The following is a 13,383-nucleotide window of genomic DNA, read 5'->3' on the forward strand; positions in this document are numbered from 1 at the left end:
TGGGAGGTGTGTCCCGATGGCGTCTGTACAACCATTGGCCCAACCTCTGTCGGAAGCTGCGCGATGATTGGTCCAGGAGCCCGTCAGTTACCGCCGAGCGCAGTTGAGTTTTGCTGTAAGACTGCGAGAGGAAGGCGGGGGATCGCAGAGCTAGGGCAGCCGGACGGCGCCGTAGGAACAGGGTGAGTGACCTCTACTGTCGCCCTCCCCGCGGTCCCCTCGGGGACCTGCACCCTCGCTGCCCGGAGAGCGCACACGTGCGCAGGTATCACGCCGGGGCGGGGACTGTACGCGCGCGGGTCCTGCCTGACCTGAGCAGCCTCTTCGGGGACGCAGGAGGCACAAGCCCGCGCACACCTGAGGCGCACCCGGCGGGCGTCTCCTCGGACTCCCCGAGGCACGCCTGGACGCCGGGGGTCACACGCGGGCACCTCTGCAGAGACCCTAACGGGAACGCGGGGCAGGGCACCTGCGCGCCGCAGCACTCGGGCGTCCGCGGGCGGAGGGCGCGGTGGCGACGGCCGCCCGGCACCCCGCCCCCTCCCCCGCCGTGCCGCTCCCTCCGGCGGCCCCTCCACCTGCTGGGCGCTGTGGTGCGCATACCGTGCGTGTAACCATGTCTCGTTTTTATTTTGTCTCTCTAGTTGCACGTCGAGGGTTATGGGTGCAAGAAGGAGACTCTGAACGGCAGGAAGAGTGAGGCCGCCACCGAACCCGTTAACCAGCCCCTTCGCGCGTCTCGGACTTGGACCACTTTTACTAAGCGTTTCACGAACGGCTTCTTGCGTGAGCCTGGCGGCCACCTGGGCCGGGCAAGTGGACATCATCCCCACTTTCCAGGAGAGAAAACCGAGTCCAGGGTCAAGAAGCCTGCCGAAGATCCGTTGGAGAGGCGGACCCTGGACCCAGGCTTCTTGGTCCGAGGTCTGAGGTCACGTCCAGCTGTGCAGTCCGCTTGGTTATAAAAGCCCCGCCTTCGCGCCCCCACCGCAGGGCGCAGGGCGCTGAGCCTGCTCACTGTACCTTGGGCGGTCCCTGGGGGACCCGGGACTGGCCTACTCCCAGTTCAAGCTGCTCCTCACAGGTGACCCGGGCAAAGCAGCTTCAGTTAATGTCACAGAGAGTTGCTGGGAAAGGCCACACGTGTCCTTTGAGGGAACCAAAGAAGGTACCGAAGTGGCCCTGTTGGAAGGTGGCTGGGCGGGGACGTCCTGGGGAGGCGCTGTGTGAGCAGGGGCCCCGCGACCGTGCTCTGGTGTTGAATCCCGTTTTTTGCATTTAGCTGGAAGCTGATGGACGTTGAATGGGCCCAAGGCAGGGATGGTCGGCTATGACCCCAGAACAGATGGCAGGAATATCTCCAATTTCGAGGTGGCAGTGGCTGGGTCTGTGTCCGGACTTGTCACTCGAGCGCTGATCAGCCCCTTGGACGTCATCAAGATCCGTTTTCAGGTACCCTTTCCCCCTTTTTCCATGTAACGGACCAGAGGACAAGTTCGCTCTTTCTGGCCAAAGCTGTTCCTAAGAGCTTGACACTCCGTGAAGGAGAAGCAGTTCGTTGCCTTCGTTACCTTTCCTGACATTTCTCCTCCCCCAGCCCTGCCCCTAGTGTCCTGACCTTCCGATTTTGATCCCTAGCTTCAGATTGAGCGTCTGTCTCGCAATGACCCCAGTGCGAAGTACCACGGGATCCTGCAGGCTGGGAGACAGATTCTGCAGGAGGAGGGCCCGACAGCATTCTGGAAGGGACACATTCCAGCCCAGCTTCTCTCCATAGGCTATGGAGCTGTCCAGGTAGGTGGCAGGGGAACCACCAGGGCCCTGGGGTCGGGTCGCTCAGTGGAGGATCCCAGGGACACTGCCTGGGGTCGGGCAGCAGAAGGCCATCCTCACACTTCCCAGGAGTCTGAACTGAGAGCCCACCCAACAGACTCTTGAGTCAGGCATTTCTTTCCCCGGGCCCCAGCCCCAGGGGCTAAGCGCTGACTGAATTATTAGGTGTTGCCCCCCGGGGCTTGGCAAACACTGGTACAATGCTTTTCATTTGTCAAAATAGTGTTTTCACATCTCTGCTTCCTTTGAACTTCCCAACAGCATTGTGAGGAGAGGCAAGCCAGTGTTATGTGAATCAGGTTAGTGAGCTACCAGGGGCCACACAGCCTGTAAGTGGTGTGACTAGGACTAGGATCCAAGCTCTTGATTCTTGTTTGCTCCTTCTTCAGCCCAGTGCCAGTTTCTTTCCCAGCGTGCGTAACGCGTGGCGTATAACCCTGTGGTGTATAACCCCCTGCTAACTGGGGGGTCAGGCCCTGCTCTAAGCCTTTTACTGCCACCTTGCAGCCGTCCTTCAAGACAGATTCACCCCAGTTTTACAGACGGGGAGACTGAGGCAGACAGAGCTTACATAGTGAAGCCAACCAGTGTCACTAGCTAGAAAGTGGCCAAGCCAGGATTCCCACCTGGGCAGCTAGCGCCAGAATAGCCCCTGCCTGCCCTTCCTACGGCAGCACCGCCGTTGCTCAGGTCCGGTGCCCACCGCGCCGGTGTGCGCCTGCTGTCCCCTCTGTGCGCCAGCGCACGGGTACTGCAGCATGTGGGCAAGTCAGCTGCCTGCGCTCTCAGGCCCCCGAGCCCCCTGAGTCGTCTGGGGGAAGATCCGGGCGTTTGGGGGGTCGGGGCGGGGAACACCATGGAACGTGGAATATGTGGAATTTTCCCGACAGAATTCCTGCTCTGGGGCAGGATGCTTCTCATTCAGTTACTGCTGGCTGTGCAGGAGGGGGTCCCCCGCCGGGGACCAGATAATGACCACCTTCTCCCAGGTCTCAGGAAACTTAAGCTAATGAGTAACATTTTCTGATATAAAATTTTTCTCATTTATTTTTTTAAGCCTTTGAGTGTTTGGCTCAACTCCAATGGAGTACAGAATGGCCCCTGAGCTGCACAGAATTCTGTTCATTGTATTCGGTCACTGCTCAGGAAGATTAGTTCTTTGCCCCTTAGACTGGGTCCAACCTGGGTCATGGGTCATAGGTGGTATATTTGGGGGTGCTTGTCAATGACCTTGTCACGCCCTCTTGCAGTTTTTGTCGTTTGAAATGCTGACGGAGCTGGTGCACAGAGCCAGCGTGCGTGACGCCCGCGACTCCTCCGTGCACTTCGCGTGTGGCGGCCTGGCGGCCTGCGTGGCCACCCTTGCTGTGCATCCCGTGGACGTCCTGCGCACCCGCTTTGCAGCCCAGGGTGAGCCCAGGGTGAGTGGCCCGGCCAGAAAAGGGGCACCCATGCAACAGAAGGTGGTCGGGAGCCGGGGCTCTTTTCCTGAGAGGGGACAAAGCTGGGAGAGGCCGGGCTTTCAGTCCCCAGGTCGGTCTGCGTGTGGAGCCTGCAGCCCCGCTCAGCGCTGTGCAGGGTGCGCGTAGCCTCGTGGGGGAGCCACACCTCCAGGCGGGAATCAGAACAAGTGCCGAACAGTGGGCTGGGCAGGAAGGCGTCTGGAGCGCGAGATCAGATTGCCGTGTATTGTGAGAACATGTTTGGTTCCCACACAGAATGGGTTGGAGGAAACGGGGTAATTGAGTCAGACTGAAAGAAGAACTCAGGGAGTGAAAGGCCTCCCCACCCTCGCCTGTGTCTCTCGGACGTAGGACACCATCACGTGTGTGTCTCTGTGTTCTCAGCGAGAGGAGGACGTGTTGCCGTGTCCCTGCTGCTCTAGGACCGCGTTGGTGGGGACGGTGCTTTGTGTGAGGATTCGGTCTGCGCCCAGTTAAGAATACTGGTTTCAGTCCTGCGGGTCCGTGGTGCCTGGCGGCGACCCTGGCTCTGGGAAAGCCCTTTTGTTTAGGACACACCCTGATGGCTGTTCTGGCTGAGGAGGGCAGAGTCCCCGGGGAACAGTCTGGAAGAAACAACTGGAGCCTGAGAGCGAGATCGCTCTGTGTGACACGTCAGTGGATAACGGGGGTTTGAGGTGACAGCTCTCGTGGGGAAATGAGTCGAGGGCTCCTGGGAAGTGAGCAGAGAAGCGGAGGGGAGAGCGCCGTTCTGACTGCTGGCGCTTTACACTCAAAGCCTCCCCGCTTCTTCCCTTCCCCGCCGTGCAAGCTTTCAGGGTCTTGCTCGGTCCCTGGCATTCTGGAAGTGCACGCTGGTGTGGGTCCCTTGTTCCCTGGGGCGGGCACTTCCTGGATCTGGTAGCCTGGACAGTGGTCAGGAGTGACGCACGCACAGCGCCTGCCCTCGGTCCTGTTCTGTTCTTTCCTTCTTTCTGGCGTTCACGTCAGCTGGCCGTCCAGGACCCGCCCTCTGACTGGGCTTTTCCCTCCCGTCGTTCCGCGCTCTCTTTCTGTCTTGCTTTCTGGGACGTTTTCTTACCTTTATCATCTGGGCCTCAGTTGAATTTTTAAAATGTTTGTTCCTGAGAGCTCTCTTCTGGCCTGTCTTACCCCGGTTTATTGAAGTATAACTTTTGTACGAGTACACAGTACAAAACAGCAGAACATGTGATGTCCACCCAGGATAGACAGGAAAAGACAGGGATCATCACCTTCCTGGAGGGAAAGGGGGGCAGGGCCAGGGCGGGAGGGAGACTTACTGTCACCCGTGGCGGGGGTGGGCAGGGCGTCATCTCTGCGTGTGACTGTGGCCTCCACAAACACTGCCTACCCTTCTGGGTTTGGCTGTGACCTTTGGGGGTCTAGTCCCTGTCAGTCACACAGCTGCCTCCTCCTGTTGTCACGGTTACACCATGTTCCCATGTTCTTTTCTACGCGTGTGCCATAATTTACGTGCCCAGTCACCCGAGGGCTGGCGTCGCAGCTTCTGCTGTTTGGCAGGACATGGGCCTTGTGTGTTCGTGCAGCCGTAGCAGCCGTGTTGACATCTGGCAGGGGAGTCACTGGAAAAGCCCACCCTTGGGGTTTTTGCCCAGCATGTTCTTTGTCCCCTGGCGGAGCAGTTAGCCCCAGTAGTGGCGTGGGGACGTACGGCCACGTGGTGGGCTGTGCTGGCACTGCGCCCACTCGGGTTGTGTGTCTGCCCAGGTATATACAACGCTGCGGAATGCCGTGGCCACCATGTACAGGACCGAAGGCCCCTTGGTCTTCTACAAAGGCTTGAACCCCACCTTGATCGCCATATTCCCCTACGCCGGGTTCCAGTTCTCCTTCTACAACTCCCTGAAGCACGTGTACGAGTGGGTCACCCCGGCCGAGGGAAAGAAAAACGGTGAGACAGCCCCACGTGAAAGGGAACCGAGTCCAGTGCCCACCCCACTCCCGAGCTGTGGCTCCTGTTTCTCAGTCACGCAGGACAAAGGTTTCCCGCCTGAAGCTCACAGGCCCCTGAACCCGCTCTGAAATTCGGCATCGCCGGCTTCTGTGTCCAGCTGCTGGGCACGCATTCCCTCTGGGTCACAGGCTGAGCGTGCAGGCCACCCGCTGTGGCTGTGTGTTCTGCTTGGTTCTTGTCCTGAAGGATGCGAGGGGGAGGGGCCCCCTGCTCCCCCGCTGGCCCGAACTGAGTGACATTGCAGAGCTGAGGCCCTGGCTGCCCCTCATAGGGAGACCACTCGTGAAGGCTCACACCCGGCCTGTCCACTCTGCAGCGCCTGGTCATTGTGGCCAAACGCAGCTGTGTCTCCTTTTCTTCCTGGATTAAATCCCTCCGACAGCAGGGACGCTGGGGGCCTTTGTTTTTTGGTGCAGGAGAGCTCACGGCCTTGACGCTGTGAACCCTGAGCTGCGTTTTTCTCCTTTTCCCCCTCGATCCTGCTTTTCTGGTTCAGAAAACCTCAAAAACCTGCTCTGCGGCAGTGGAGCCGGGGTCATCAGCAAGACCCTCACGTACCCCCTGGACGTCTTCAAGAAGCGGCTGCAGGTCGGAGGGTTTGAGCAGGCTCGGGTGGCCTTCGGCCAGGTGAGCTGCACCGCCGCGCCCCGCTCTGACCCCTGCCCCGCCCTGGCGGTTGGGGGACCCTGGGGGGGCAGGCAGACCAGAGATGGAAGTTGAGTTCCAGATGGGCACCAGGCCTCAGAGCTTGGGCTCAGTTCTTCCTACTGTCACCGTCGTTGTCGTTGGGCGTTGCTGGTGCTTTTTGGGGGGAGTGAGGTGAGTGGTCACCTAGAGAAGGCCAGGCTAGGGGGTGGCACTGGTCAGGCTGAGAGCCAATAAGCCCTGGCTGGGGTAGCTCAGGTTGGAGTGTCGTCCCGATGTGCCTCGGTGGTCGGTTCTGATCTCCAGTCAGGGCACATGTAAGAAGCAACCAGTAAGTAACAACTAATCAGTGTCCGTTTGTCTGTCTCAAATCAATATGTAAAAATTAGCCCTGAGTGGTGTAGCTCAGTGGGTTGGGTGTCATCCTGCGAACTGAAAGGTCACGGGTTCACTTCCTGGTCAGGGCACCTGCCTGGGTTGTGGGCCGGGTCCCCAGTTGGACACACGCAAGAAGCCACAGATGTTTCTCTCCCTCTCTTTCTCCCTCCTTTCTCTTCTCTCTATAAATAAATAAAAATTTTAACAAGGGCCAGATTGAGATTTCCTTCCTGAGGGGACCAGCTGGGATGGGTGGGTGTCAGGTGCCTCTGGGAGGAGAGTCCGGAGCTCTCGGCGTGTCTGTAAGAGCCGGTCTGCGGAGCCTCCCGGGCCGGCTGGGGCTCCGTCCGGTGGTTTCCAGGCGCTTCAGCTGTTCAGTCTGAATTAGCCCACTGGGAAGAGAAAGGGTGAGGTTAGCTTCCTCTCTGTTTTACACCCCTTCCTTCATCTAGCAGGTATTTATGGGGGGCTCTGATGTGCCAGGCATTGTGCTGACGATAGGATAGAGCCACATCCGCGGTGCAGTCCCCTCCCTCCTCAACGGAGTCACCTTCTTTCCCCAGGTCCGCCGCTACCAGGGCCTCCCGGACTGCGCCAGGCAGGTGCTGCGGGAGGAAGGCGTGCGGGGCTGCTTCAAGGGCCTGGCCCCCAGCCTGCTGAAGGCCGCGCTCTCCACCGGCCTTGTGTTCTTCTGGTATGAATTCTTCTGTGACCTCTTCCACCGCATGAAGGAGGCCCATGGCTAGCCCTGACAGCCGGAGGGGCCCGAGGTCTCTCCCTGGAGGTGACCTCCTGAAAGAAGTCAGACTTGACTTCCATCTGGTGTTGCACTGAGAGGTGCTGCCTGGTCCGTCCCTCCAGCCCGCTGCCCCAAGCGGGAAGAGCCGTGGGGAGTGGCCGCAGCCTTGATTCGTCCGACCAGCTCGGATGCCACTAGAGGGCAAGGGCTTTGTGCGTGCGTGAGGACTTGGCCTGTGGGACCCCAACCCCTCCAGTCAAGGAGCTTGAAGGCTCCCCTCCATCTAGGCCACCTTCTGAGGGGAACAGCTGATTGCCCTCCTGCACTTCCTAGCCCGTCTGCCCTGAGGGCTCTCCTGGCTCTGGGGGGGCGGGTGGTCACAGCTTAGGGGGGCGCTGGGACTTGCCAGTGGCAGGGGCCTGGTCCCCACGGCCTGGGTGCTGGTTCCCACCAACTTGCTTAATAGACATTCAAGCTGAAAGCACATTCTTTACCTTTCCACTCTGCCCCCCACCCCCCAGCCACATCTCCCCTGGACACCAGCCATGCCCACCCTTCCCCAGCTTCCCTTGGTCGGCAGTTGCTTCTCTCAGGCAGCTTTGCTTCTAGTTCTGGGGAGGAATCCAAGCTGAATGGGCCACTTGCTAAGGCAGGACTAGTCTCACCTGGGGCTCTGGGGACAGCAGATACAGCAGGGAGTGGGGGACTGTGAGGGGAGGAGGTGCAGGAAGGCAGCGGCCCTTTTCCCCAGTCCATCTGGGGTGACTCCGCTTTTGCTTTCCAAGGGCGGGGGCAGCCCTTCTGTCGGGGTGGGGGGAGCTCACAGCCGGGCCCGTGGGGGTCTGCTGCCCTCTCAGTGGTCTCCTCCCCAGCTCAGCATGCTGCTGCGTGTCTCTGTGACCCCAGAGGGGCCCTGGCTGTCACGCCGCCCAGTGAATGGGGTGACGGGAGGGGTTGGGCAGATGGGTGGTGCCCAGGAGAGAGGTCAGAGTGCAGGAACACACCATCTGGGCACGGAGGAGAAACTTCAGTTAGGGGTCTGAGAGAAGAAGAAAATCTACAGAGCACGGCACCTCCCCAGCCCCAGGGTTGGCTCCGCTGGGGCGGCCGGGGTGGAGGAGCACCAGGACCGCACGCTGGACTCCCACCTGCGCCCTCCCTGCCGGGCCCTGGCTCCAGACTGTGCTCTGGCTTCTGAAGGCCCCGGCTGGGTGCAGGCCTGGTGTGGCTGCCGGGGCCCCTTCTCATTGTTACTGTTTTATCGCTGATTTGTCTGGGACCCTGAGTCCTGAACTTGCCTGCTGATTACGGAGGTCCAGGCTGTGGCCGGAGAACAGGGCTCTCTGACACCCACAGGGTTTTTGGCGCCTAAGGCCTGGGTTTGGGGCTGCGGCGAGGCAGCTGCCTGAATGTATTTTTTATGAAATTCCATTGAAGTAAACTATTTTCTTCATCTGTCTTGCTCACTGGCGTCTTTTGCTGCAGTTGGTGGTTCTCTTGCTCATCCATTTTCTGGTGACTCCTTTGGCCTCTGAACAGGAGACCACCGTGGGCGCTTCCCGTCTAAGCGAAGGGAAGAGGCCGTCCTTGGCGGCTGGGGCCGGCCCAACTTCAGGGGTCGCAAGTCCGCAGCAAGGACCCTTCCCAATGGATTTCAGCGTATTTTACCGGCGTCGCTTGTATTGGGAGGAGGAGAGTGTTGGGTGCGATTTGACTCGGCCCTTTCACCCCCCGCCCCGCTTCTCCTCTACCTCCGGGGCTCGGGGAGAGCGCGGCCACCCCCGGTGAAGTCCGCCCCCCCCAGCCAGCCCCCTGCCCTAGACCCCGCGGAGTCGCCCGGTCTGACTCGGTTTTAACCTGCGCCCCAGGCGTGGGCGGCGTGGGTCGGGCTGCCCCGTTTAAGACCCAGGGCTCCAGGCGGGCGGAGCGGGAGGTCCGGCCCGGCGGCGATGAGCCCCGAACAGGCCGGGGGCGAACCGGGCGAGGAGAGAACAGGAGCAGTAGCAGCGTCGCCGAGGTCTCGCCCTTGGGACCTCGGGACGGGCCAAATGACGGCAGCGTCACCAGGGCCCCAGCAGGTGGCGCTGGCGAGGCGGGCCCGACCACGGACTCGCCCAGGCCCCGCCTCCGCTGGCCCCGCCCCTCCAAGACTCCGCCCCCAAGGCCCCGCCCCGGCGCCGCGCTGGGAGATGACCTCAGCGGCGGCGAGGCGCGGTCGGTCTCAGCGCCACCGACGCGGGGCGCGCGCGCCATGCCCGCCGAACGGCCTCCGGGCACGCGGGCGCGGCACCGGGCCGGCAGGTGGGTCCCGGCGCTCGCGCCGTTTCTCCCTCCCGCAGGACCCCGGACGGCGCGTTCTGCTGCCGGCCCTGCGCCAATGGGCAGGGCCTTCCGGGTTTAGGGGAAATAAGCTGCCCCGGTCTGGAGACCAAGGTTGTCTTCTTTGAACCAGGGCGGGGACACCGAGTCCAGAGAGGGGGGCTCCAGCCGGGACTGCCTCCGAGGACGCGTCTGCCTGCTCCCCTCTTTAAGAGGAAGGGTTTAGAAAGGAGCTCCGGAGTCGGGTTCCTGCCCTTTAGGAGGCCCGTTGAACCAGCTGGTCCCGGGGAGAAGCGGGCCAGGGCAGGGGAGTTCGGGCTCTCAACGACAGGGCTGCAAAGAAGATTCCCCCCACCCCACCCCCACGCGGGCCCCGGCCCCAGGGCCGGAGGAGTGGGTTCCGTGGACTGAGAAGGACTGTCTGACTAAAGCGGAGGAGGACGGTTGGCAGTGGACTTGGAACCTCGGACCCCGGCTGGGCTAAGGGTGCGCAGTGTGGAGCCCCCAGCCCTCTCGCTTACCCCGAATCTTGCGCGGTCTGTTTATACAGCCGGTTTATATCGCAGGGCAAGTGTCTAAGGCGCCCCTGCCCGCACCCCCGCCCGCCCCATCCACCCCTGGTGTCAGCTGAGAATTACTCTGCCTTCTGTGCGGCTGGAGGGGAGGCACGTTCACCCTTCCTGTGTGCTCTTATGTAATCCCCGACGCCACGCGGGTTCCTAAGCTAAGTAGCAGGTGCCCAGCTGGTGCCCAGCCTCTACCAGAAGCCAAGCTGGTGGGCACTCAGCCAACTACCAAATGCCAGTGACTACCCAGGAGTCCCTGTCTCCACTGCTGGCCAGCTCCACACGCCACACCTGAGGCCCCCCGTCCCCTCTCCTCCCCAGGTGCCGTCACTAATCCCGCCCCAGTAAAGAGCTGCTGGGGCTGGCTGGTCATGGGGGAGCCTGGCAGAGAGGAGTATAAGATCCAGTCTTTCGATGCAGAGACCCAGCAGCTGCTGAAGACTGCGCTCAAAGGTGAGCACGGGGGGCCCCCCTGAGCCTAGGCCTGGAGCTGCAGACAAGGGGCCACCGGGCCAGGACTGGAGGACTGAGCCTCAGCCTGGGAATGTCTAGACCTCGCTCCCCCTTCGATTTCTGTGATTAGGAGTCAGCGACGTAACTCTCAAACCTAAAGACAAGCTCCATTCAGGCCAGTACTTGGGAGTGTGAATCTAGGCATCTCCCAGGCTGTAAAGCCTTTTCTTTGGACGTGTAAGTACCCATGAAAGGGGGGTGGGGCACGGAGAGCACGGCTTCTGCCCCTCAAGTCCTTAAATCGGACCTGGTTTCTGCGTTGCTGTAGCCAGTTATCCAATGTGCAGAGCTGCCAGACTGGGGACAGGATGGAGTGTCCTGCCTGGCAGAGGAGTAACTGACCTGGACCAGGGCCTTCCCGCAACACTCAGGACAGCAGTGACTCAGCTGACAATCAGCAGTGCCCACCACACGCCAGGCTAAGCCTGTGGGCTTCGTGCGTGTGTTGCAAGAACACTTTCTCCTGTGAAATTGCTGTCCAAGAGAGTTACTCAGTGCTCTTCCTCACCCGAGTGCCAGAGATGTGTCCTGGAAACCTAGCGTTCTTTCGATCAGTCTCCTCAGCCACATACCCTCCCCGTTCCCTCTGATTGGCCACCGGAGCGGGAGCGGCTCCTCCCCTCGTGACTTCTCTGTGTCCTGGTCCCTCCAGGAAGTGTGAGGGTAGGATGGGAGAGCTCGTCTGTAAACACGCCCACCCCGCCCTGGGAGCAGGTGGAGACAGATGTGCTCGTTAAGCGGCTCAGACCGCCTGCCTGTCTTTGCCCCAGATCCAGGTGCCGCGGACTTGGAGAAAGTGGCCAATGTGATTGTGGACCATTCTCTGCAGGACTGTGTGTTCAGCAAGGAAGCAGGACGCATGTGCTATGCCATTATTCAGGTTGGGCAGGGCTGGTGGAGAAGAGGGGACACTGAGGAAGGTGCTTCAGAAGTGGGCCATGAAGCGAAGGCCTTCCCTCCGAGGCAGACAGGAGTAGGACAAGAGGGTCCTCGGCCACAGGAGCGCGGGTGGGGCTGTGACAGTCCCGCTCCCCTCCCCCTACCCCCCACCCTTTCTCTCTCTGGTTCACAGGCAGAGAGCAAGCAATCGGGCCAGAGTGTCTTCCGGCGCGGACTCCTCAACCGGCTGCAGCAGGAGTACCAGGCCCGGGAGCAGCTGCGAGCCCGCTCCCCGCAGGGCTGGGTCTGCTTCGTCACCTTTATCTGCAACATCTTTGACTACTTGAGGGTGAGGCCACTGCAGCCACCCTGTCGCCTGAGGGCCCCCAGCCAGTGCTCTGACCCCTGCTCTCCCCCACAGGTGAACAACATGCCCATGATGGCGCTGGTGAACCCCGTCTATGACTGTCTCTCCCGGCTGGCTCAGCCCGACAGCCTGGGCAAGGAGGAGGAGGTGGGTGGCCCCAGCACAGAAGGCTGTGGAGGGGGGCAAGCCTTGGCTCAGTCAGGATCCCAGCCTAGTGTCGATGGAGGCTTTGAGGGCACCACTTTCTGGAGCAGGAGCCTAGTGGGGACAGTTAGGGTCTGTCACTGTTCCAGGACAAGCTACCAGGTCTGGGATTTATCCACAGCAGAGAGCAGCCTAAAGCTACCGGCTCAGAGGCTTCCTTCCAGCAGGGAAGCTGGCCTGTGATAGGTATGCTGGGAGCCTTGGACAGCCATGGGTCCAGACGGCAGAAACCAAGCCAGGGTGAGGCAGTGTGCGGGAGGTCAAGGCGGGGTTAGGCAGCAGTCAGGGGACAGAGCCCAAGTCCACCCTGGCCTTGATGAAGACCTCGGGCAACCTGTGTCCTTTCACGTGAGATGTGACCACCCGCTGGGTGGTGTGAGGGGGAAGTGGGGAAGTGGTGTCAGGGGCCGAGCACAGCGCCTGGCACTCAGCAGCAGCGGAGCGAGCGGCTGCTCTGTGACGTGCTGGCGCCGACCGGGGCTCCCCGCCCACGCCACCCCCGCAGGTGGACTGCCTGGTGCTGCAGCTGCACCGTGTTGGGGAGCAGCTGGAGAGCATGAACAGGCAGCGAATGGATGAGCTCTTCGTCCTGATCCGGGACGGCTTCCTGCTCCCAGCCGGCCTCAGCTCCCTGGCCCAGCTGCTCCTGCTGGAGATCATCGAGTTCCGGGCGGCTGGCTGGAAGACGACCCCGGCCGCCCACAAGTATTACTACAGCGAGGTCCCCGACTAGGCCTCCCATCGGGCCTCCCCACCAGCAGCGCTGGCCTTCCTCCCACCCCCCTCGCGACCTGGCAGTGCAGTCTTCGCTTCTCCCCAGGGCTTCCTCTCCAGACTTTGAACAGCTCCCAAGAGGCTTCCCGCTTCCCTGGTGGTCCCGCTCCAAGCACCTCCCCTCCTCCTGCGGGGGAGCCAGCACACAGACCTGCTCCCCCTCCCCACCCTGCAGTCCTCCGAGTCTCTGCCCGGCCCAGGGGGGCACACAGCCTCTTGGTGCCCGTTTCCCACCTGTGAGATGGGTACGCGTACCCACTGGGGGGACGCCTGGGAACGTCAAGGCGCAGAGGGGCAGAGCGCAGGTCATACCAGACGCTGCTTTTTACACGTTCTGTGAGAGGCACACTTTGGACACGTGCATTTCCTGCAGGCAGCTTTAATGCGTGGTGGCACATCGTCACCTGCTACAGTTCAGGGTGAGAGTTTTCTAATAAACCTTTCCGATACTAAGATGTTCCTTTTATCACCCAAGTGTCCACGCTAAGCAGAGGGAAGAGAAGGCAGGATGGGCCCTAGTGTCCTGGGGGAAATACAAGTCCACGTATTGCCTCCTTGCAAGGAGACGGAATCCACAGAGGAAGGACTAAAGCAATACACACGGCGCTCCACCCTTCCTGCGGGCCGGCCTGCCTGCCCTTAACGAGGACCTCCGTCCTCGGCACAGGTCGCTGTCATGCAGCAGCAGCTCTCTGTGCCTCCCAGCG

At 61.2% G+C, this 13,383-nt stretch overlaps 2 protein-coding genes across 2 annotated transcripts; both read left to right on the forward strand.

Annotated features, from left to right (window-relative positions):
* The first annotated feature begins 98 nt into the window (after nucleotides 1-98).
* SLC25A19 (solute carrier family 25 member 19) lies at nucleotides 99-7,672 on the forward strand. The gene is made up of 8 exons (XM_090257192.1): nucleotides 99-182; nucleotides 645-1,168; nucleotides 1,283-1,452; nucleotides 1,639-1,794; nucleotides 3,084-3,254; nucleotides 5,046-5,229; nucleotides 5,789-5,919; nucleotides 6,879-7,672. Exons 3-8 carry the CDS (start codon nucleotides 1,321-1,323, stop codon nucleotides 7,059-7,061), a joined length of 957 nt encoding a protein of 318 aa, XP_090113318.1. The 5' UTR covers nucleotides 99-182; nucleotides 645-1,168; nucleotides 1,283-1,320; the 3' UTR covers nucleotides 7,062-7,672.
* A 1,576-nt stretch (nucleotides 7,673-9,248) lies between these two features.
* On the forward strand, nucleotides 9,249-12,802 carry MIF4GD (MIF4G domain containing). The gene is made up of 6 exons (XM_090257193.1): nucleotides 9,249-9,355; nucleotides 10,261-10,392; nucleotides 11,223-11,332; nucleotides 11,525-11,680; nucleotides 11,753-11,845; nucleotides 12,408-12,802. The coding sequence occupies exons 2-6, from the start codon at nucleotides 10,311-10,313 to the stop codon at nucleotides 12,633-12,635; spliced, it is 669 nt and encodes a 222-aa protein (XP_090113319.1). The 5' UTR covers nucleotides 9,249-9,355; nucleotides 10,261-10,310; the 3' UTR covers nucleotides 12,636-12,802.
* The last annotated feature ends 581 nt before the right edge of the window (nucleotides 12,803-13,383 follow it).

The sequence above is a fragment of the Furipterus horrens genome, unplaced genomic scaffold, assembly GCF_987537825.1.
Source record: "Furipterus horrens unplaced genomic scaffold, mFurHor1.1.pri manual_scaffold_11, whole genome shotgun sequence".
Taxonomy (NCBI): domain Eukaryota; kingdom Metazoa; phylum Chordata; class Mammalia; order Chiroptera; family Furipteridae; genus Furipterus; species Furipterus horrens.

Bases quoted from the DNA above. Each gene is read 5' to 3' on its own strand.
- SLC25A19 (XM_090257192.1), top strand. From the start codon at position 1,321: ATGGTCGGCTATGACCCCAGAACAGATGGCAGGAATATCTCCAATTTC. The intron at 1,453-1,638 runs GTACCCTTTCCC...TTTGATCCCTAG, and splicing joins TCATCAAGATCCGTTTTCAG to CTTCAGATTGAGCGTCTGTC. The intron at 5,230-5,788 runs GTGAGACAGCCC...TTTCTGGTTCAG, and splicing joins GGCCGAGGGAAAGAAAAACG to AAAACCTCAAAAACCTGCTC.
- MIF4GD (XM_090257193.1), top strand. From the start codon at position 10,311: ATGGGGGAGCCTGGCAGAGAGGAGTATAAGATCCAGTCTTTCGATGCA. The intron at 11,681-11,752 runs GTGAGGCCACTG...TCTCCCCCACAG, and splicing joins ACATCTTTGACTACTTGAGG to GTGAACAACATGCCCATGAT. The intron at 11,846-12,407 runs GTGGGTGGCCCC...CCACCCCCGCAG, and splicing joins GCCTGGGCAAGGAGGAGGAG to GTGGACTGCCTGGTGCTGCA.